General features: G+C 39.6%; 1 protein-coding gene across 10 annotated transcripts in view; it reads left to right on the plus strand.

Moving 5' to 3' along the window:
* LOC128914980 (integrator complex subunit 6-like) overlaps positions 1–23248 on the plus strand; it is a 42118-nt gene that overhangs the window by 3353 nt on the left and 15517 nt on the right. For 9 of the 10 annotated variants that reach the window (XR_008468474.1, XR_008468472.1, XR_008468473.1 and 6 more), the window contains exons 3-8: positions 15776–15925; positions 16646–16735; positions 17038–17221; positions 18067–18195; positions 20221–20384; positions 21496–21648. Coding sequence is in view for 7 of the 10 variants with exons in the window: in XM_054214727.1 (XP_054070702.1) it covers positions 15776–15925; positions 16646–16735; positions 17038–17221; positions 18067–18195; positions 20221–20384; positions 21496–21648 (870 nt within the window). In the remaining 3 variants the exon portion in view is untranslated. Of the gene's footprint in view, positions 1–15775; positions 15926–16645; positions 16736–17037; positions 17222–18066; positions 18196–20220; positions 20385–21495; positions 21649–21863; positions 23246–23248 lie in introns of those variants that run through there. The other variant, XM_054214730.1, reaches the window with a different exon arrangement.

Consider the following 23248-nt stretch of genomic DNA (forward strand, 5'->3'; position numbering starts at 1 on the left):
AATTGATTTACAAGACCTGTGGCCCCTCTCCCAATCACTCCTGCTGTTAATTGATCGCTCGTAGCGCGCTCTGCCACTTTTTAAAACGGGATTATTGAGTCTCTGAGTTTGCAGTGTGGCTGTGCAAAGAGCTGTGGTGGCATGTGTCTGAAGAGGAGGCAGGGTGCTGTCCTGGGGAGGTGGAGACAGTGAGATGGGGATGGTGGGAATCTCGGTTCCACTCCCACAGCAAACGCCTCTGGAACCTCGTCAGCTGCTTTGCTCCTCTTCCTTACGTAATGTATAGATGGTGATTTGTGACAGTAATTACAATGCAGCCATTTACAACTCACTTGGCTTCCAAAATGCTCTCCAGTAAGAGACAAATATTCAGAATTTTAAAAGCATGTTATGAAGTATATAAACCTGCTGTTGTCCAGTGATGTGATCCTGTGTAAGATACCTGTAAGTTCTGTTGAACGTTGGGTCAGACTGTCATTTTATGGGGAGGGAAATGGGATGTTATTTCATGAAGCGAGAGTGTTGAACCTAATGTTCATGCTATATGTAAGAAGCTTTTCCTCCACTGTTCTTAGACTGCAATCATAATAGGATGCTGTCAGGCGAGTCTGTCTCAGGCTAGTGGCACATTAGCAGCCTTGAAGTAAGCTGGCCCATTCTGATTTTGGATATTTGGCACGCTTGGGAAGCCAATTATACCTATAGTAAAACTCCTTTGTATCCAGTAACATGTGGCAGGTGTCTATTACAACTAAAACACTAGTGCTTGAATTTAGGTATTGAAGGAATTTACTTTCCCATGTGGATCCAGTTCTCTTGGGTGACAAAGTGGGTTGAAGAACAGCCTTGCTGTCTGGCACAGTATTTTATGTTTGTGGCCTTCTAGCTAAGATAAATATGTTATCTGAATCTATGAATATGGTATCTGATATGTCCTTGTTTTGAAGACTTTATATTAATGGATTGTTAGAACTCAGAGCTTGCTGCATCCCATCCGTGCTTTGACCTGGTGTTGCAGTACCTCCAAGAGGAGCGTGCACCCTTCTCGTCCCTTTCTGCAAAACCTGGCTGGTACCAAATGTGTGGGGAGGAGGGAGAGAACAGGCTGAGTGTATTACTGGCAGTTCTGCAGAGCACTTTACCAAGCTCCCACAGTTTGCGGTTCAGAGACCCGTGCCGAGGGTTGGTATGCCAGTAATGGTTATCTGTGGTTTTTTCTATGTATTTGCCTGGTTGCTTTTTTTAAAAAAATCAAACTTGAGCATTCTCAGCTGTTGGTTTTTTTGGTGTTTTTTTTTTCCTTCTATCAAATACATGTGTTTCTCTACGCCTAAGCACATGGTATAAATGGATGGAATTTTAAGCCATTTTATTTGTTTTTTTCCTGAGGTAACGGTGCTAGAGTAAAAGTATGGGGAGAAGGCAAGAGTCTTCTCACCTGCCTCTTTCCCCCATGCTTTCCCTGTTTTCCAGTGATGCACAAAAGAGGGAGGGAGGTTTCAACAAGATCCACCTAGATTGCTCTGTAAATGGAGCTCATGCCAAAATCTCTCCCTAAAAAGAGTTTTTGAAAAGGAAAGCAAGGTTTAGGTCTCCATGGTTTTTTTCCGTTCTTGATTCTTGTTAAACCTCACGTCCTGCAGTTTGTGTTCTGCTCATGGATTTGTGCTGCAAATGGCTAGTTCAGGCCCAGATGGAAAAAACAAAGGTGGTCTTATGTGAAGTTATTAACTGGACTGCCCTGTTCCCTTGTGATTGACACCTGGTTGCTGGCGGTGATACGGCCATTCCTCATTGCTTGAGGAGTATTATTTATGATAGGATCACAGAAATACAGCTTTTGTTTTATGCTCTTCTGAGACTCTGTAGTATGACCTTCATAAACGATCTGGTCACAAGTCAGAGGACTGAGAGAACTTAAATTATGTTTACTCTGCTGAATCTGAAATAATATGTATTTTCCTCTTTCTGTTATTCGTTACACTGAATTTGAGAGTCAGTTGTGACTACACCATAAAAACAGGCTCCCTGAATTTGAATGTGGAAATATGTAGGTAGCTGTTGGAGAAATAGCTCAAAATCCTTAAAACGATGGATGTGAAACACTTTACTGTTTGAGAAATGCAAACTGGGACTGATAGATAGGATGCCTTCAGTTTTCTTGCTGTTCCCTGCTAGTCTGAACATATGTTTCAGTGCTCAAGAGCTCTCTTGTGGAAGCAGCCCTTCGTGAGGGACTCAGAGCAACCTCTTCTGTTTCCCTGAAATTCTTTTAAGGGGTTGAGCTTGATGACCTTTGATTTTGGTTGGATCAGGATACCTTAGAGCCTGGAATAGGAACTTGTAGAAGGCTCTTTTAAGCGTCTATCAAAGAGTACTTACTGTATGTAAATGAGCTGCTCATTTACGGTACTGAAATAGTGCTTCAAAACTGGGAGTTCGTAAGGTCAGACTCGGGGAGACTAACTTTGCTATCTCTTTGCTCTTGCTTGCATTTTTTAATTCTGCTTTCACAGAGGAGCTGTGCTGGTGTAGAACGTCACCAGTTACCACTGAGCCTGCAAAAGGGGGTGGCAAATTAATAGGCTGTGCTGCAAACCAGAGATGTTGGATCTATGTGTCCGTTTCTGGAAGAAATGAAATCAGAGCTCCTGACCTGAGCTGCAGGGAGAAGGAGAAACCCAGCTGTGAAACCTGTTGGGTTTGAGGCAGAAGGCTTCAGGAAAGCTGCCTGAGGTGACAGGAAATGCATTTGTGTGTGTTTTAACTTCTGTCAAGGAAGAAAACCAGAGGAATACCTCATAAGCTAACCTCTAGCAAATCCACAGAATAATCTTAACTTGGTTAAGCTTTTAGAGGAACCTTGAGACACTGAAAACCGTCAGTTTTATATGTTAAAGGTCTGGCTTTTGGCAAATGCAAGTACTTGGTGGTCTGACCTGCGCTGTGGAAAAGGATGTGTGAGCGGCTGGAAATACAGTTGGAGGTTACAAGTTGGTCGTGAGGCACGCGGGCAGAATTGTTTGGTGCGAGGCAGATAGCAGCTGCAGGGGCAGGGGGGAGGCTGATAGCGGGGAGCTGCAAAAGGGCAAGAAAGCTTGAGGTAAATGGGAGAGGCCTATCTTTCTTGCCAGATACGCTGTAAATAATGTACAAACTTAATGAACCTACTAGCCAAGCGTTATTGGAAGGAGGGGAAAAAAAAACCCCATGCAGAATATAGTACTGAAGAACTGGATGAAATGTAGGTAGGATACACAGTGTCTGTGCTTGGTAACTAATTCAGGAGAATATGTTCTATATTTGTTTAGCGGGGAGAGATAGCCATTCCTGTTCTACCACCACACACGTTGTGAGTCAGTTACAGCAATATTTTTATTTCTGAACGCTAACATCTTCCATTGCCTCTGAAGTACTAAGCACACCTCTCCTCCAGTCTTGCCATACATCTTCCACTGTGCTTGGTTTGGGTTTTGTCATGGAATTTGTGTATTCTTGGAGGGCTGACTTTCAGCATAAATGGGAGCTTAAAGCCAACAATTGCTCTTACTCTGTTAAAAACAATGAATTTAAGAAAAGAAACAGAAGTCACTTAATTGTTTTAAGGACCACTCGTGCAAATCCTGATTGTCTTGTTCTTTTTGAGGACAAAACAAAATCCACTTAATGCTGTTTGAGAATCCTCCACCAAACAATTTTTACCTGCTCCTTTCTATTTAACTGCCTTATTACTTAAGTCTTTGACTGAAGGATGTGTACACTGTGTGCATGCGTACAAAATGGTCCTATTTTTTTTAATTAAATACCTGTTTTGTAATTGAAGAAGTAAGGCCAAAATCAGTCAAAAGTTTTTTTTGTTGGTGCAAGTGGTAGGTTTGTATTTTATATACTGTAGTGCATGTCTCTCAAAATCTAAATCTATTTTACTAAAAACTTAGAGTTGGCATCCCTGTAGCAAGCACACAATGAAGTATTGTAGCTCTTTTTAGCTTGTTCCAATAGAGAGCATCCTTTAAAAAGCATATTCCCTTTCTTGAGAGATAACATATTGGGTAGTGTGAAGCGTGTTAAAATGCTTTTAAACATGCATAAGCATGCTAGTCGTCTTTCTCCCTGTCCTGAGTGATTGCTGCTTGCTCTCTGCCTCTTGTTTGTGAGCTGTAGTGAACATCCTTTTGCAGGAACTGGTGTGACGAGGAGAAACAAGACTCAAAACAGTAATAAACGGAGTGATTCATTCTTCTAAAGAAATAGTTTGGTGCATTCTGAAATGGAGGTCTCTTGTAAAAAAATCAAGTTCATGCAAGAAGAAAGCGTTTAAGTTTTTGAAAGGAATTGATTTTAAATGGAAACGCAGTTCAGAAATTAACTTCTCCTTGATAGGTGTGATGGACCGAACTCTGCTTGGCTGTCATTTTTATCATTAGTTTTTGAAGTTAGTTAAATACTTGAACTCGTGCTTTCACCTGCTACCTGTCTTCACAGGAAGGGAGAGCCTGTGTTGCTAGGTTAATTCTTAATGAAAATATTTTAACTGGTTCTGTTTCTACAGGAATCTGCAAACTAAAAAGCTTGCTTTTTCATCTGAAGTGTGTTACTGCTTCGTACTATTGATGAGATGCCAGAGGCCTTGAATGGAAACCAACATCTGTTGTTCATAGCCACTGTAGCGATTTATTTTTTTCATCTTTTTATTTGGTTCTTTATTTGATCTTAGACACATTCAAAGATGTAAGCCCTTAAGACTACAGGATAAACTAGACAAAAGTAGATATGTTTGCACTAAGAGGCTTAACTCATCCTCAGTGCAAAGGTCGCTTTTATTTTAAAAATAGAAGCTTAAAATGTGGAATCAAATGGTTGAGTTGAATCTCCCTAGTTGTATTTCTGTAGTGAGATGTTCTGTAAGAAGGAAGGTGCTTTGTGAAGTTGGTGGTTCCTGCCACGTGTAATCTTTATTGGCTGCCTCCTCCCCTTTTGTGCTGTTAGTATTTGAGTTTCACACATGGGGTTTTTTTTTTAAAGATTTCTTTTTTGTTGGTATTTACAGAAGGCGGCTTAGGCCTTGTAACCTGACTTTGTGATGTAGCTAAAAACATGCACAAAATACTTCTGTGATGTCTTGAAAACGGGCATTTATTCTTTTAAAACTTCCTGAAAAACTAATATGGTGTTAAATGCTGATTGTCTCACACTGTAACAGCGGAGAAAAGTAATTAATGTTGCAGATGCTTCTACAATGTTCAACCTTGCATATTTTTCAAAAAAGCTTGCCAGAAAGATCTGTGATTTGCAGCAGTGGTGCAAGAATGATGTTCTGAGCTTATTGTGAACAAGAAAAGACAAAACTTGGTGCTGTCTGCTACAGTGTTTTCATCTTTCAGACAGTTGGAATCAAATGGGAAAAAGTGGTTTCTGTTCCGTGTGACTTGTCTGCTGGAGATCAGTGCTTTTGGAGGGGGGAGCAGTACGAATCCAAGGGCCCTGGAAATGGAAAGAGGAGTTACTGCTCTTAGCATTTTTAAATGCAGGTCGTTATTTAAGTAGTTCACTCTCATAGATTTAGACTCTAGGAATTTTTTCTTCCTTCTTAAACTTTACTCTTACAGTGTACCACTAGTATGTATTGTGCTTCTACCCCCCGAAAAAAGTATAGCAGGTATTAACTTAAAGGAATCTTTTGCTTTGCGTTTTTCGTGCTAATTTTAGAATAGTCAGAAAATAGTTGTGTAGTTATCAATTTCAGCTGTAGGCAGCATGTTCTAGGGTTGAGGTTCTAGTAAGGCACCATGGAAAAAGTACATTCTTGTAATGAGACTAGATTATTGTACAGATCAGAATCTGTGGTTGCCCATAGACACTTGTATTGATCTGTATATTTGCTCTGCAGAGTACTTGAAAGACAAAATTTCTTTTGGTGTAAGATCTGGCATTTACAAGTATCTCTGAAACTCGACCTACTTATTAACTGATAAGTAAACCAGAGCCTTGTTTGCTTTTAAATAGCTCCCACCCCCCCACCCCCCCCTTATTATTTTCTAACTAAAGGGCCAATCTCACATTTTATGGAGTTACTGTGTTTCTTTGCATCGGCTCCTATGCAAAGTCTCCAGGAAAAGCAGCACTAGATGTGTTAAATGTTATTCTAGGCTATAAAATCAACACTTCAGAACTCCTTAATTTTGCTTTTTAAATATGAAGATGATTGTTGATTTGGCTGTGTTTTCAGGAGTGCTTTTAAACTCTTAAAAGTGTAAAATAGTATTTAAAAAAATGCAAATCTTCATAAGATGGATGTTGTTGAACAACTAATTTGGCTGAAAACAAAGATGTACAGTGTGGTTAAGCTGGTGTTGCTATGCTCTGCTTATAAGTGAGAATAATGCATTAGTATTGGTCTTCATAGCATGTTAGCAGGAGAGCTAGTAGGTTCTTATTGGAGGGGGGGAAGTTAAACTCTGCTTTGTGGGAAAATCTGCATCTGTTGAGGCAGAACACTAGGTGCCTTCAGCTGCTGCCAGGCGCCCCTGGTGCTCGCAGGCCGGGGAGGTGGTGTGTCCCTGGGCTTGCTTTGGGGCCAGCCATGTCCTCGGCGGGGTCGGCACGTGGAGGAGTGCACAGGGTGCTGCAAGGCTGCGAGTGCCTCCGGTTGATCCAAAGAGCTTGAAGCTGAGAGAGTTAACTTCTGAATGGCGCGACTCCAGAGGAAAGCTGTAACTTACTCTCCTCTAAAATAAAAAACTGACCAGAACAATGCTACCAATTCCACCAGTGTATGTTTTTGCTGTATCAGCCTTGAAGGTGAAGTTGACATTATTTGCCAGACTAGTTAGTTGAGGTTTCTCAGTTTGTTTTCCTTCAGTGAGTGCAAGAATTTAATTATGATTGAAAGTCTATCTTTCTTTTTCCCAGCGGTGCCTTAGATAGCATTTCAGATGTGAATTGGGGAAATTCATTATTAGATGACCCCCTTTAGATTTGTTACCTCTGAGATTCAAAGTAAACTTGCGATAGATATGCAGCATTTTGGTGTGCTGGGAGAGTTCTGTGATGTGCTTTTGGAAGGAGGGGGTAGGAACGTGGCAGTTCTCAAAATGAGTGTGGATCATGCTGCGTTGTCTGTAGCTGTTAGCTGTAAAGCTAAAGGATCATCAGTAATTCTCTACCACTCTATTCCCAAAAATGTGCCAAGAAGAATCCCTTGTGCTGATAGCACAGACTCTGTAATCTCTTCGTTATTGCCTTTATTCCTTGTGACTTTTCCAGCCATGCTGGGAGTAGGAAGGGGTCAGGAGGACAGACCTGGGGGTGGGCTGGCATTGAAAGCATGTTTGATCGCCTGGAAGAGCAAGGGGGTGCCCTGGGTAAATGCAGATTTTTGATTGAAACCTCCATGTTTCTACTGTTGCCCTCTCTATAGTGTTTTTTTTAGATGCACCTATAATGGTGTTTCTAAAATGACTGCTATGCTGCTGAACAGAGGCACGTAGCCTCTTGTTTTGCTTACTGTACTAGAGCTGCAAATTGTATGATTACATCTGTGTTCCCTCTCCGTTTAGCTGTTGTCTGAAATGTAGCTTGTTCTGGTTCAACTCTGTACTGAAATATCCTAGCTTGTCGAGTGCTTCTCAGAAATACTGTATTGTTTTTTTTTTTTAACTGGATAATGTTCTTTTATTTAAATAAGGCTGTTTTTTCAAACAGGGTGATAGCATGATTTCTTCGGTATTCATCCTTTCCTTTCTTCATGTGTAGTCCTTTCATCCTTGTACAGCATAAAGTGTGGCTGTCAAAACACATGAAATATTCTTGACCAAAAAGCTAAATCCAGAGACAATTAAAGCAGGAGCAGCAGGTAATAAATAAAAAGGTAGGGTAGGCTTTTTTTTTTTGCTTGGCATTGATTATGATTATCACTCAATTCCAAGCATAGTTTCAGCTTTGAGCATCTCTGACATTTCTAACAGGTGAAGGTACTGCTTCTCTATATAAATGCCGATATTAACAGACAGCCCCAGTACTCATTTTATAACTGGAGCTTAAGAGCCTCTCTACTAGTGTTTTCCATCAATACTATGCTTAAAGATTAATTTGAGTTGTTCTTACATAAACATCTTGAATTCTTCTTGATGGAGAAACATTTCTGTATCTTGTTAAACATTGAAGTCCTCTTGAAAGGACAGTGGACCACATGTTGAGGTTTGACTGAGCTTGTTTCCTGAGGTGTGTGATTTTTTTAAATTTATTTTTTTGAGATACCATGGAGAAATACCTTTTTTCCCCCTGTGTAACTGCCTGTCAATGACAGCTATATATTGCACTAGAATGCAGTACGGATCTTGTTCACATTCACTAATATATTCTTTAGAAAACAAGCTGGTCCAGTCTATAAACGTCTCTTGGTGCACCTACAGGAGAGCTGAGCTTAGAAATGTGCAGTTAAGGGGATCTTCTGTGCACCTCAGGTCACAGTGCAGACCTGTCTTGAAGTGTAAGAACTGGATTGCTTTTGGATGAGATAAAACGGGAAGATGCATCCCAGCCACTGAGTGTCCACGAGACTATCCTACAGGACAGCTATTCTGAAGTAAAACCCCTGAAATGCAGCAGTGTGGCTGTCATCTCATTAGAAACAGCTGCCTTCTTTGTGCTTGCTGGCCTAAACGTAGTCTGTGATGTGTTTGTCCTTGCACTAAAGCTGTCTCCAGGTGTGTAGGAAAAAATAATTAGGGTGAGGGGAGGAGAGACTTTGTTTGTTATCAAAAGTACATAGTCTGTTCCAGAGCTGCAGAAAAGGGAAGAATTGTGGTGCCTGGAAATGGATGGAGATGGAGGACAAGCGAAGTGACAGCTTTCTGGTGTCAAAATGTGTGGGATTAAAGGAATCGTCTATTCCCGTGTCTGTTTTTCTAAGGGTGTGTTTTTTTCTAAAGGTGCATTAAAGCAGTTTATTCTTCTCCATTCTCTTGGAGATGTTTTACCTATATTAAACTTCTGTGACTTTTTTTATTTGATTTGGACTCGAGCAAGTGTTTTGTTTTGTTTTTTTTTTTTTTTAAAATAAATTTTTAAAAAGTCCACTCTGGATTTCAAGAAGCACTTGACTACTCGGTTTCAGTTTGTGTGTCCTACAAAATCAGCAGAAATAACTTGACAGGAAGAAACAATTTTCTTCCTATTTGCAATGCTTTAACCTTGAATTGCCAGCCTGTTGCTCAGTAGCTTTAACGTAAGAGGACCAAGAGACAGATGCTGTTGTAGACTCTTCACTGTACTTGAATGCTTTGTGGGCTTATTGAGGAAGTAGTTTAAACCTGTGAATTTACTATCCATTAAAATACCCCTCAAAAGAGAACTGAAAAGGTGGGGTTTTGTTAGGCTGGTCTCATAGCAAGCAGCAATGTATACCTGCTTGAGAGACCAGGGCTTGTTTCTCTTGTGCCTGTGGTAGGGTCATATCTAAGCTTTATCGTGAAACTGTTCCCTGTTCCGCTTTGCAAAACCAGATTTCCATGTGAAAAGCTAAAGATAGGCTCCTCTGGCTTGCTAACCAAGACGTATTTGTCTTTTCATCCACCCTTGCCCTAGAATCTTACTTTGTTAAAGCAAAGGATAGTGGTAGTGGCTGTCTGTGTTTCAAACCCTTACCTAAGGCAAGGGGAGACTGGAAGAGAGGGGAATAAGACTAGTAATAGAAATGATTTAATGTGTGCTTGAGAGCTTAACAGGGTGATAGCAATTGCACACAGCTGGCTTGGTCCCATCAAACCTTCCTCCTCTTCCCACAAGCTTTGCATCAGACCAGTGGGATCTGCTGCTGTACCTCCACCAGCACTCCTGAGTCCTCAAATCCAGGACAGTACAGCTTGGATCCAGGCTGGCTCCTCGTGTTCCGCACTGCCCTGATGATGATAAGCTGATTTCAGGCCCGCGTGCCAGTATCGTTCTGTGCTGGAGGTATGCTAATCTTCTATCTGAGAGGTGGCTGTTGTGATGCTGTCCTGTGCCAAGAACAAAAAATAATTGATCTTGTGAGTTTCTTTACTAAGGGCTGTTTGATAGGGTGTGGTGACAGGACTGGCGTGTTGCATAAACGGAACTAGAGAGCGCAGGTACTGAAATGAGAGAAGGGTTATTCTGCAGCCAAGGTATAGATGGAATCTGAGAGCTCTGTTGCCTCAAAAATGGCATTCATGAGCATTTGGAGGGGAGTCAAGGTCTGTGTCTCTTAGAGCTGTTCCTTCTGCCCCATTTGCACAGTGCAGGCAAACGTTCGTGACGATGAAATTTGTAGATTGTGTGATGTTGACTTATTTTAGGACTTTTAAATGTTAAATAAAATGGAATACAATGTTTATAGCATAGTCATTACCTTTCTTCTACTACTATTTCTAACTAGTAAATCTCTGAACATCAAATAAAAACCATGTGGGCATTGACTGTTTTGTACCAACAAGCAGCATAACCCAGACCTTCATGGCGAAGGAAGGCACCAGGACCTTTCCTCCTCTCCCCCTTTGCTGGGTTTTGTCACAGCGAAACCGGGTTGACCGAGATACTCTTTGTGTTTGCTAGAATTCCTACTGCAGAGTAGCTGAAGCTGGGGCAGGGGAGCTCTAGGTTGCGTAGAGTATTCCCTGCTGCAGAGCCCACGGAGCAATGCTGCGTCTGTGTTCAGGGGATGACAAGGAAGTGAAGATATTTTGGCATTTGAGAAGCAGCCTCTGGCATGATAGGGGATCCAAAAGAATATTTCAGTTCCCTAGGAAAAAAAACCATCTGCTTGATTCTCGCACAGGCAGGAGCAGGTTTGAGTGGTGATGGTGTGTGCAGTTACTCGTGAACAGAAAGGTAACTTAAAAGTTAACCATTGTGATGATTTGGAAGGCGAAATGCTCTGTTGATTTCACAGTCTTCACACAGTGCTTGGAAATTCCATGGCAGGAGTGGTTTCAGATTTCAACAGCTGGATTTTTTTTTCTTTCCCTTATTTTTTCCAAATGGATGTCACTGACAACCTGGCATGCCACAGGCGTGTTATCCTGAACTAGTCTTGGTTTTCCTAAGATGGGTCCATTTAATAATAGCTTGAATTATTGAGAAACTTTAATACTTTATACAAGTTGTAATATTTAAAATCCAATTCTTTCTCGGGAAATGTTAGCAGAACTCTAAAAATATGTATGTTTAAATAAATATTGAGTACTTACTGTAACACAAACTGTTGTGATTGGCATGCTAGATTGCAAATTCTCTTCTTACTTGGAAGATTATTTTTAGTAATGTTACAATTTTTGAATCAAACCTGAAAGCAATCCAGTGAACAATAAGCTCTGCAGTTCTGTCTTTTGGCATTGCCTGTAGAAACACTAAGGATGAAGACTTGCAGCTTCAAAAGCACCGGCTCGCTGGATTTCATGGAGCTGGTGGAATCGGGAGAGCCTGCTTTGGTCCGGGAATTCTTGTGTTCTAATGCCCAGCCTCTGGGTCTGCCTGTGTAGGCTGACCAAACTGTGCTAAGAAATATTGGAAACAACCATGCTGCCCAAAAATGTTGTTTAAAAAAACTAAAAACTGAACAACTAACCAAACTACAATAAAACCAGTAAATATGACAGTTAGCTAGTTAGTGTAGCTGAGATTACAATATATAGTCAAAACTTGGTCATGTTTTACTTGTACGTACTTTGATATCACTCTCTTTGGTGTGATGAAGGTAGAGCTTCTTCCGCCTCTCCCCACCCCGGCAAAGCATTTTATTAGACGTTCTTTCCTGCCTCTTGCAATGGAAATCTACTTCTGTTGTTTCTCCAATGTCTTGAAGGTATTTTTTAGCTACTGATTCTGAATGAGACTTTCTTTTGCTGCTCAACTCTGATGTTCAGTTAGTCCTGGTTGGGGTAAATAAAACCTTCTCTTCTTCACTAGGTTTTTCACCATGACATTTGTCTGAATTCTAGATAATCTGGGCCTGTCCGCTGCTGAAAAAAGCAATTTTGACCTTATCTGCTTCTTGAAGCAGCTGAAATGCTCTATAGCTGTATGGTGAAATAGAGCAGGGCATGGATTTGTCTGAAAACTAACTCACCGGAAAAAAATGTTATTTTTTAAGTATGTTGGTTTTTTTCAGTATGATTTGCTCACAAAGGCCGATGCCAGGAGCTGGAAGGTGGTGTGCAGCTTCCAAGTCTCAGGGTTTCGTAGGATGGCATCCAAAGCTTTCTGTTGTCAACACAGAAGCCTAAATGACACTGCATTTTTGCCTGGCCTTGGCATAAGCAAGCAGGATGAGATTTTTTTACTTATAGTACTTGTTTTCTTCCCAGCTATCTTTGAAAGTCTCCTGGTATGTGTGTACAGGCTAAAATTATTTCTTCCTATAAATTATCACAGGAGAAGCTAGTAACATAGTGGCAAGACAAAGGCTGCTCAGATTGCTATTAATAAATTCTGGGCATAAAAGTGACTAAGTAGGAATGTAATATGGAAGATGATGAGAAATTACTCACAATGTTAGAGTTGGTTCATAAACAACTAAAATAATTAATCTTTAGTTCTGTCTTCATAATTACTGACCTGTAGAGGATACATTGCTCTTGTAGAATATGTTTGTGTTTGGTCCTATAAGGTTGTGGGGTTTTGGTGGTTGTTTTGGTTGGTGGGGTGTTTTGTTTGTTAGTGCTTCTACTGGCAAATAGAAGTAGTGCTACATAAAAGTAGTGCTTTTTTTTCTAAGCAGCATTAGTGGCAGTATTTTGAATTTAGGAAGGATTATTATTTAATCACTTCAAAGTGCTTTGTCGAACTCATTATGCATATGCTCTGTATTACGTACTTGACTCTTTATTCTGCCCTAAGAGTGATCATACCATATATATGGAGAAGAGAATATACAGAGTTCTTTGGGGCTTTATTTTCTGTCCCTGAAATACATGTCGAATTATATACATCGGTTAGAGTATTTCTTGAAAAAACATTTTACAGAAGTAGAACTTCTTGTCGTTAATTTTGCTGGTTTTGATCCAAAAAGCTTGTTTGGGCGTAAGCGAGAGAGTGTAGTACGCTAACTCATTGGACTTTTGTTTAAAACTGGGTATGGAATTAGGAAATCTTGCATTTGCTGCCCTGTTCACTGAATTGAGAAGTTCTTCAACTTCCTTGGTTGTGCACAGGGAAAATAAAAAAGGAGGCAGCGTATTTTGCAGGCAGCAGACCGCGCTGCAGCCGGAGCGAATGCCGTAGGAGCTGGAAGCCAGGCACATGTTTTCAGACAAGGAAAACAGCAGAATCTCTGAATATCAGGGAAGATTGTTACTGTTTATTTTACGAAGAAATACTCTTAAATTCATTGGAGTTGAAATCAAGAGTTAGGCTGGGAATAGTGTTTCCTTTGTGAATGTTTTATTCGCCCCCATGTGCTTCTTGCAACAAAGTAACTCAAATGGCAGAAAACACTTTTTGAGCTGCAGCCCGGCTGTTCCCAAGAAGCTGGAGTATTGGCTAGGTGTTTGTACCGGACAGAACGAAGCATTGCCTACATCTAAGGGTTCACAGAATTCATACAAAAACATTTTTGTAATTGTTCACTTTAAATTGTTTTAAGGCAAACTTTTTTAGGATAAAACAGATCATCTTGTTGGGATTTGGTGTACTTTTACTCTGGAAAGAAAAAGATCATTAACTAAGTCGCTCTTACTCCAAAGCAATGACCCTGTGTTTGTACTTTAGCCTTGCCTTGGGCTGGCGCCACATGGGGAGTTGGGGGCCCAGCTGATGAGATGCTGTGTTTTGTTCGGGTGCGGATGGTGTTTTATTGAGGATTACCCAACTGATCCAACTATGCTGCTCCTTTCGGCTTCAAGTGCAATTTGGTCATAAAGCTGGGCCAGGCCTGCTGAAAGTCTCTTTTTTCGTTGCCCCGTTGCAGGATTTTCTCTCTGTCTCCCTTGAGCTAATTAATGTAAAGCTTGAAGAACTGGTTCAGGGAGCTAAACTTGACCAAAAACTGTTTTTGTTGTCTCCTTATGCTTAATTCCTTATTCTGCAAAGAAGCCCTTGTAGCTTAGGCGGGAGAACTCAGCCCGGACATTGATCGTTTCATGTCCTTCCTTTCTGCTCCATTCTTGTAGTCATTTATGACTCTAAATTTGTCGATCCTGTGGCCATCTCCACAGCCCGCAGTGTGTACTAGAGATTGGCAGCAGGATATACCTGTTAAAAAAGGACAGGAAAATCCTGGCCTTTCAGGTTCTTGCACAGCATGGCACAGTCAGCAGGTGATTGCTGCCGAGCCCAGCACACCGGGGAGGAGAGAACCTAGCCAGAGGTTGTCCCAGGAAAAGTCAAACTGTCTGAAATGATTCTCTCCATGTCTGCGTAACTGGGATTCCGTGTGGAGCACGGGAACGTCTCTGGTGCCAGATGTCAGGGAGCCTCTGTGAATAACTGCTTGCTTACTGCAAGAATGGTTTGGAGAGTAAGATGTGAGAGCAAGGCTGATATTTGTGTGAATATCTGGAGTTTTCAAGCTTTGCTTGTTTTAATTGAGGCAGCTTAAATCCTGCGCCAATTCCCTGTGAGCTAGTGTTTTCCAAAACAGCTTCCGAACTCTGCAGCATACCACTTTTTAGGAGAAGGGCACACGAATCACAACTGCTGTGAGGAGTGTTAGCCCTGCTTTTACTGTATGATCCAGAGTGCTTGGCAGGACTGATCCATCCTCATCGCTTTTTGCTGTTCCTTGGAATGTCCTGCAGGCTTTGTCAGCAAGAACGGCTTTTTTCATCACCTCCGAAATTTCAAGCTGTGATGCTGAGACTCTAAACAGTAGTTTGGTTCTGTGTTACACGGAGTGTTTGCAGGTACTCCATAGAAAGTTTCACATTGAGAATTAAGGGCAGAAGGGTGTCGTTAGAGGGCTGGCAGTTGAAATACCAAGGAAGGAGAAAAGTTTGTAATGCAGAACAAACAGGGGGGTTTGTAACGCAGAAGCGACAGAGGGTGTTTGATAGTTCGTTAAAAGGCATGAACTGAGCCTGACGGGTTGGGCTGGGAGGAAGTACAAGAAAAATGGAATAGTTGAGCAAGAGTCATGTAATATTTAAAAATAGCTGATTATGATTTTTTTTTTAAATACTCCTACTAAATTGATATGCTTGCTTGCTTCCTACTTGGGGAGTTTGTGGGAAAGGAGCAAGAATGGCAGTCACTGTTACTATTGCTTCTTTATCTTTCTTCTTTTTAACTGTCACTGTTAGATTTCTGACTCCTGCATCAGTACATGTTGCAAACACATCCTTTCTTTCCTTCCAACCTCGATTTATAGAGGGAAGAATGAAAGGGGGATGTGTATGTGTCAAAGAAGCAGCAATATCACCCTGCTTGTATCTTCGTTTTATCATTGCTATTACTGCGTTTCCGATTTCAAAATTTGACAGTGTCTTCTAATAAAATATTCACATGCATAATCGAAATACTTCTATTAATTGCACGGCCTCTCCAGCAGTTTTGACGGTCAGAGATGTGTATTTGCAAATTTTTTCGAATGCTTGACAGTGCCTGTATGTTGTGAGTCTCCCATTGTCGGCTTGACGGTACGTTTCACATCAAATTGTGCGTACGTGGATTAGATGTGTGTAGCATGTAAATAATGCAGCCTGTGCATTAATCAGGAATATAATCTAATTTTTGATGGGAAGGGAGATAAATGACAATTTGCAGTTGATTGCAGTCTGTTGCTAAAATAACTAATAAGCTTTTTTGGTTTGTTTAATAGGCTGGATGGAAGGAAAACCATGCAACTTTTATGAATGAACTGAAAAATCTTCAGGCTTCAGGACTAACAACCCTTGGTCAGGCACTCAGATCATCGTTTGACTTGTTAAATCTCAATAGATTAGTGTCTGGAATAGACAACTATGGACAGGTAACAAATCTATTTATAGTCTTTGGTCCTTTATATTTTTCTTTGTTTTTTGAAATTATAGTGGGGGAGGGATTTTGGTGGTTCAGGTTTGGTTTTGTGTTTTAATTTTTTTTTTTAAATGTTGTATAACTGTGTTAAAACTTGGAACTGTGAACTTTGTTTTTCCTTCTTTTTTCTTATTACATCTATTATACATATCCTGGAATATACTAGCACTTTTTTCCTTACTGAACTAGAAAGAAAGCAGTAGTATAAATGATTGCGACTGTAGACCCACGATTGCTGTTTGGGAGTATGTACACTGGATGGCAGCGAATCTGCTTTGCAGTTTCATGTTGTCTGTAGTGAATGTCCCGACTTCTCCAGTGTCACATCTGAAGACTGTGGTTAAAAGTGCTCTGGTTTTTGCCCCACCCTCATAATGAAATTCTGAGTTCTCTGTCTCATTACCAATTTATATGCTCCTTTTGTGGGCTAGAGTGGTTTTTTACTGTTACTGGAGGAAAAGACTAATAATTCTAAAAATCTTCAGGGGATGTGTGTGAGTGCACAGAGTAGCACATCTTGCGTAGTTCTGTATGGCTCCACACCTATTGAAAGAAAATTACAGGATTATTTTGAAAGATTGCTTATCTTACCGTTTATTTTATAATGACAGAAATATAAGCCTATGCCTGAGTGTTAAGGTTACTCTTAGCATTCTTGCACTTTTGTCTCTAGGGAAGGAATCCATTCTTTCTGGAGCCATCTATTTTGATTACCATCACAGACGGAAACAAACTGACAAATACGGCAGGAGTTCAAGAGGAGGTAAACTTGCATTAAATTCTTTCAAGTTATGATCTTGCAGGTTGGCGCTATACTGAGATTATTACTAATTGTTTTTTACTGCTAAAAGTACTTCTGCTTCATCAGCATGTTTTACAATAGATACTAGGAACTAGCTATGCTGTCATTGCCCAGCACCTAAATTCATAGTTCACATGGGTTTCTAGAGTGTAACTTCAGATAAGTTAGTGGATAGAGAAATGGGTTTCTTTAAAGAATAATGAATAAATTTGGGTATTGGTTTGTCAAGTACTTGAAAATGTTCTTAAATCTTTCTTTACCAGCTTCATCTTCCTTTGAATTCTCCTTTGCCTGGAAGTGAACTAACCAAAGAACCATTTCGTTGGGATCAAAGGCTGTTTGCTCTAGTGCTGCGTTTGCCAGGAGCTGCATCTGCTGAACCAGAGCAGCTTGGGAGTGTGCCTACTGATGAATCTGCGATCACACAGATGTGTGAAGTTACAGGAGGTAACCAGATGTTACTTTGTTTTGGTTCACACTTAGTATTTGCCTTAAAGTATTTAATTTCCTTTGTTTCAACTTCACCTCTTGCAGTTATCACAGAGTAATCTGAATTACTCTGTGTCCATGTGAACCTGTGTAGTGTTTTCTGAGCTTGGTTTCCATTAGCACAAGAGAACTTTACAATAAAACTATATACCCATCTCAGATCTTCTAGATGTGAGAGAATTTTCTTAATGCACTAGTAGGAGGGATTGGAAAACTTCTTAGATTGTCCTTCCAGATTTTGGCTTTGCTCAGTTATGAAATTTGTTATTTAAATGTTGAGTTGAGTAGGACAGGTATTATTGAGATGTTAGTTATGCTGCAGGGTTAATAAGCTAAATTTAATCTTAAAAGAACTAATTCTGGAGCCTGTTCCTTGAGGTGTTCATCAGAATTTTTTTGAATTGGTGCTTGAAAAAAAAAATGTTGCGTGGGAGGGGGAAGTTTGAGAGTGCATAGGAGTTGGCAAGGTTTAGGTAGACAAAAGCAGGTAGATTACATAGACTTGGTGAAATCAGGCGTTCCTAAGACTGTTTATAAACTTGGCCTTGGCCCAGCCTGATTTAGCCTTAATGGTCTTTCTTACTAATGAGTAAAAGCTCAGCAGGTTGGGGTTTTTTTCCCTTGGTTGTATTGCATTTGAAAAGTATCTTGCTTTTTACATAAGCTTGTACAGTTTGTTGCTATTATTTTGGATAAAACTGAAAGCCTTGGCAGTGTGACTTATGTAATAAAACATTTTCCTTAATTAAGATGACTCAAAACTTGCTTTTGTATTTTCCCTGTGTAATTTCTGTCTTGCATAGGTCGTTCTTACTGCGTTCGGACACAAAGAATGTTGAATCAATGTTTAGAATCTCTAGTTCAAAAAGTCCAAAGTGGAGTTGTTATTAACTTTGAAAAGTCAGGACCGGATCCAGCTCCTATTGGAGAAGGTATTGTAACTGTGTCTTTCCCCCTAATGTTCAAGAAGAAATGTTTTGTATGCATGCAAATGTACTTGAGTGCCTTTGGTGTCCTTCCTACCAGCTTTTCACTGTAGTGTACAGGATACATTAAATGCCTAATACATTCTAAAAAAGCGATTAAGCTATAAAGCTTATATGCTTCAGTAGTAGAGCTCTGGTATCTCTTTAAATACCCCAAATCATGATGGATGTGCTGTTCTTAGCTTTTGAGTAGTTTTATGTTTATTTATGTTTAGTCTTTGTGATATTTTTACAAGTGTTAGTTTGATCCTTGATAAGTTAAATGGTGCCATGTGTTTGCACATGTTTGTATAGACGATCTACCTGCTTGCTGGCTCTCCTCTCGCTCTTTCTCACCTCGTTTTTGAGGGTTGAGGGAATTGAATGTTTGCAGGAAGTAGTAAAGTTTGAATTACAGTGTTGTCAAAACTTGGGTTTAAAATAATTAAATCCAGGACTAGTGCATTTAAACACTTAAACATCTCTAAAGTAATCTCAGTGTTTTCATTTTCTGTACACTTTCATTGTGCTAATTGGTCACAACATGGTAAGTTTCAATTGAACGTTCTTAGCTGCAAGTGAAGAATTGTGTACAAAGAACGAGAAATTATTTTGCTAGCTGCAAGTAAAGGACTTAACAGGGAAGAGGAAAATGAACTCTTAATGTGGAGCAGTTTTTCAGATTTGCAGAAATTCATGGCTGAAAAGAAGGATAGAGAGCTGACCAGCTCATGTTTAGGAAATGTGGATGTTCCTGGAATGTCAGGAACATAATAGCTTTTAGGATCCCCCGACCATCCTAGGATAGCCAGCTTTATTCCTGCTTTCATTTTTTGAATCACCTTTTTCTTGCTGTATATATTTTTTCTCCTTTTGCTTACTTAAATGCTATTTTATTGGAAGGCTTTCCTATAATGTTGTGCAGGACAGCACCTCAGCAAATTCCTGTGTCTCTGTTGGCCCACATGTTCTCCCATGTCGCAAAAAGCCTGGTGAAATTTGTTGTTGGGTTGCTTTTTATTTTTGTCATGCTTAAATTGTGATGCACTGTGGATATAATTGTACAAAAATTGCACTTTCCCTCTTTACCTGAATAGAAAAAGTTCTAAACTAGAGAGAAATTTGGGGGGATTTAGGAATGCTAGAAAAATCACTGTGTATATAACGCAGAGAAACCAAACTGATACGAATCTGAAAGGTGTTTTGCATAGTGTTATTGGCCAGCTATCTAAAGCAGGGAAAATGAGTCGTGTACAATATCTGTACAGTGAAGAAGATTCTTTAAATGGGTGGTCTCTGCTGTGCCATTTGCTTTGAAGAGCAGTCTTTGAAGACTACTGCTGAGATTCTGCACTGCTACAAACTTCTTTGCCCTCAGTGTGAAGGGCGGTCTGTGCTTGTATGCTGCAGTGGACTGGCAGAAAACACCATTCTTTCCAGTAGAGTGGGATTTAATTGATCTGTGAATTCTTACTAATTGAAAAGGTGACAAAAGCTGCTCCTTCACGATGCATCTGACTGTTCCGTAAAACTTTTCTTCACTTCTGGTTTCCACTAGTGGCAGCATCAGTCAGAGAGTTTCGCATCCCATGTAGAAAGACTGTAAATGCAAATTATCAGTCTTTGCAGGTGCAGCAGAACTGAAAATTACAGACTTGCTGTTGCCTATCAGATCTATGGCAAAGTACTAACCTTCAGCAAATAGCATTTTCCATAATATGTGAGTCTGCCTTGCTGCACTAATTAATCTATGCCACAGGGGTGGAAGGGTAGATGTGGGCAAATGTTAGCATTGTTTCTCAGATGCTGCTGTTTTACATTTTGACGTGTAGGTTCTTTTCAACTGCTGATGTAAAGATCTGTATGTCTTTGAAACAGTTGTAATGAAACACCTTACTGGTTGCTAATACAGAAATTTTGCTGGGAGACATATGCGTGCATGTAGCTTTTTATTTTCTTTTTTGTTGTTATTTTGCTTTGTTTAAATTTTAGATGGACTTGTTGATTCATCCAGGCCCATCAATTCATTTGCTTCTCAACCGTGGCATAGTTGTCATAAGCTCATTTATGTACGGCCTAACCCTAAAACTGGTGTTCCTGTTGGGCATTGGCCAATCCCAGAATCTTTTTGGCCTGATCAGAATTCACCAACACTGGTAAGTAAAATAAGAACTGAAAAAAGGATTCTACAACTAATGAAACAGATCGAAAATGAATAATAAAGTAGTTGTTTGGGTTTTTTCTTTCTACTTTCTTTGTCTACTAATGTGGTCTGACTTTGCTTTAAAAGGGTAGTTAAAACTATTTTTAACACAGAATGGTATAATCTAATGTCGATACTCTACGCAGTGATGTTTTTTTCCATCTGGAATGTTTACTTCCATGTATATAGTTACTTAATTTGGTAAATTTTTTTTTTAAAGATTATAAAATTAAACTACAAATTATTTCACATACCACAAATCGTAGTGAACCTATTAAATTTTAATTGAAGCTTTATAAAATGCATTTATATGGAAAAAGGAGTATTTGGTTTTGATAGATGAACCGTGTTGTCTCTGCTTAGTATTACTTCATGTATGGACTCTTCTTTCATTAGCAGGAAGAATTAAAACTGAAACGGAAGAGTTACCCCTTTCAGAAAATGAGGGGAAACCAGCACTCATTCCTTCTTTTCTTGCTGAAATGATAATACATTTGGCATATCTTATTAGCCTTTCAAAACATCTCCCTCTTGTTAGGCATGTTCTGTTTCTGTACTTTGCAAGTGCTCAAGGTACTGTTTCCCCCCCCACCCCCCAGGATTCAAGAGGAAGAAAATCAGACTTAGCAGGGAGTATCTTGAGATATCCTTGGTGAAGTGAGCACAGTTTCACATCTGTAATGCTGTGAACATCAAGCTGAGAAGCAGAGTTGAAGTTGTTTTTTTTTTTTTTTTTTTTAAACCTATCTGTGATATTATAGGTTGGTTGGCATGGAGGATTTTAAATAGCAAGATAAATAGTTGAATATTAACTATGTTTTTCTCTTGGTGGGAAGAGTGTATGTACGTGTGTGTCTATCTCTGTTTTAAGTTAGAGAATTAATTAATCTGTATTCTGTTGTGTGAGCCTGTATCTTTTTCTCTCTTGAAGGAAAATGTAGAAACTGGGAGTTTAAGCCTATAGGATGGTAAAATACATGCGTATGAACCTTTTTAAGAGAACTGATTTGTTTACCATAAATAGCAGACAATTGATACATTTTTTTTTTCTCCCATCCTTTTAGCCTCCGCGCACAGCTCACCCCGTTGTGAGGTTCTCCTGTGTCGATTGTGAGCCAATGGTAATAGACAAGCTTCCTTTTGACAAGTATGAGCTTGAGCCTTCACCCTTAACACAGTACATCTTGGAACGAAAGTCTCCTCATACCTGCTGGCAGGTATTTGCCCTTTATTTGGTTCTGGAAATGTAATGGGCATCGTAAGGTACTTTAGTATTTGTAAGTCTGGAGAATTGGGGTCTGGTTGCAGACTCTGCAGTTGTTGAGAAGAAACGTGTCAAGGTTTCAGTTACCTCCTTTCTAATAGAATTATCAGGAGTCAGAATGAGTGTTCCCTCTACAGGCTTTGTAATCTCATTTAATTCTGTTTCTAGGTCCATCTCATTTTGCTAAGGAATGTGTCCCGCAGGTTCCATTTTCGTCTAAATTGAAATTCTCTGTAGGCTTCCATTTGCTTACAAGGAAAACCTAGCACTAGTTTCCATCATGTTACCTAATCAACAGCTGCAAATAATTTCCACTCGATGGTTGAAATTGCTAATGGGAATTGAATGGAAGCTGTTGATCTTGTTGACTGCATTGGCCTTGAAGAGGTCGAAGTTCTGCTGCTGAAATCCTTTGTCACATGCTCCTTTTGTAATTTTTGGATAAGTGACTTGTTTCTGCTTCCTCTATAAAATAGGGCTTGTAATTCCCTTCTCAATGGTGTTCTTGTAAAAAAATAGCTTAATAGGTACATCAGGAGTTTTTGCTTAGTATGATGCTTTAGCTGGAAAGATGGGTTTGGAGGTGTCTCTTTCATGTTTCTGTTTCCCTAATAAATATTACAACTTAACTAAAAATATAACATGCATATTCGTAAGAAAAATTGAAGTTACTTTTTCATAAACTAATTTCAAAAATGTCCTTTAAGCATTCATAGGTACATTATTTGACTAAGTTATTAAAATTACTCGTTTGTTTTTCAAAAACTGCTTTTCTTCTCCTAGCTACATATCAGACCCTTAGAGAAATAGGCTCATTGTCATAGAAACCATGTAACAAACCCTGTTCCTTACACTCCAAAAAAATAGAGGAAAAACACTTTCTTTTTACTGCAAGGTTTACTTTTTTTTTAGGAAAACTATTTTTGGTTAGATGTGTGTTATTTTGACTGTCCCAATAAGAATATCTGCCACCTTTATCCTGTTGAGGTAGTTGTTTGCATGTATTGCTTTCCAAGGTTAATATCCCCATATACATACGCGCTTAAAAAGTCAATGTTAAGAATGTTTTGGCGCTTGGCATAACGAAAAGACGTTTCTTGAATATTTGCTTGTTTTGCTTAGTTTCTATGCTTAAAAAGATTACATTTATCAGTGTGGTAAATCTTAGTCATGCTGTTTCATGAATCAGAAGACTAATTTCAAACAGACTGGTTTTTAACATACCCTCAGCAGATGTCCCCTAACCTATTTTAAATAATTGCAAAAACTTTTCAGAGCATTATTTCAAAGTAGTTTAACTAAAGCACTAAAGGTTATACTCTGAAGAGCATTTCCACACTGACTGGCGGTACACTAAATGTTGCATGTCTCAGTTTTGTGTGGCTGGGGAATGTAAGTGCATGCTCGTCCTGATGTGTGCAACCTCAAACTTGGCTGCCCTTGATGATTTACTGTCTTAATGCAATTGGATTCAGACTGATTTTAAATTTTAAATGCCCCATGCTTAATATTCCTCGTATTCTTCTAATACAGTGATATCTCTTATTCTTCAT

The sequence above is a fragment of the Rissa tridactyla genome, chromosome 9 (assembly GCF_028500815.1).
Source record: "Rissa tridactyla isolate bRisTri1 chromosome 9, bRisTri1.patW.cur.20221130, whole genome shotgun sequence".
Classification (NCBI taxonomy): domain Eukaryota; kingdom Metazoa; phylum Chordata; class Aves; order Charadriiformes; family Laridae; genus Rissa; species Rissa tridactyla.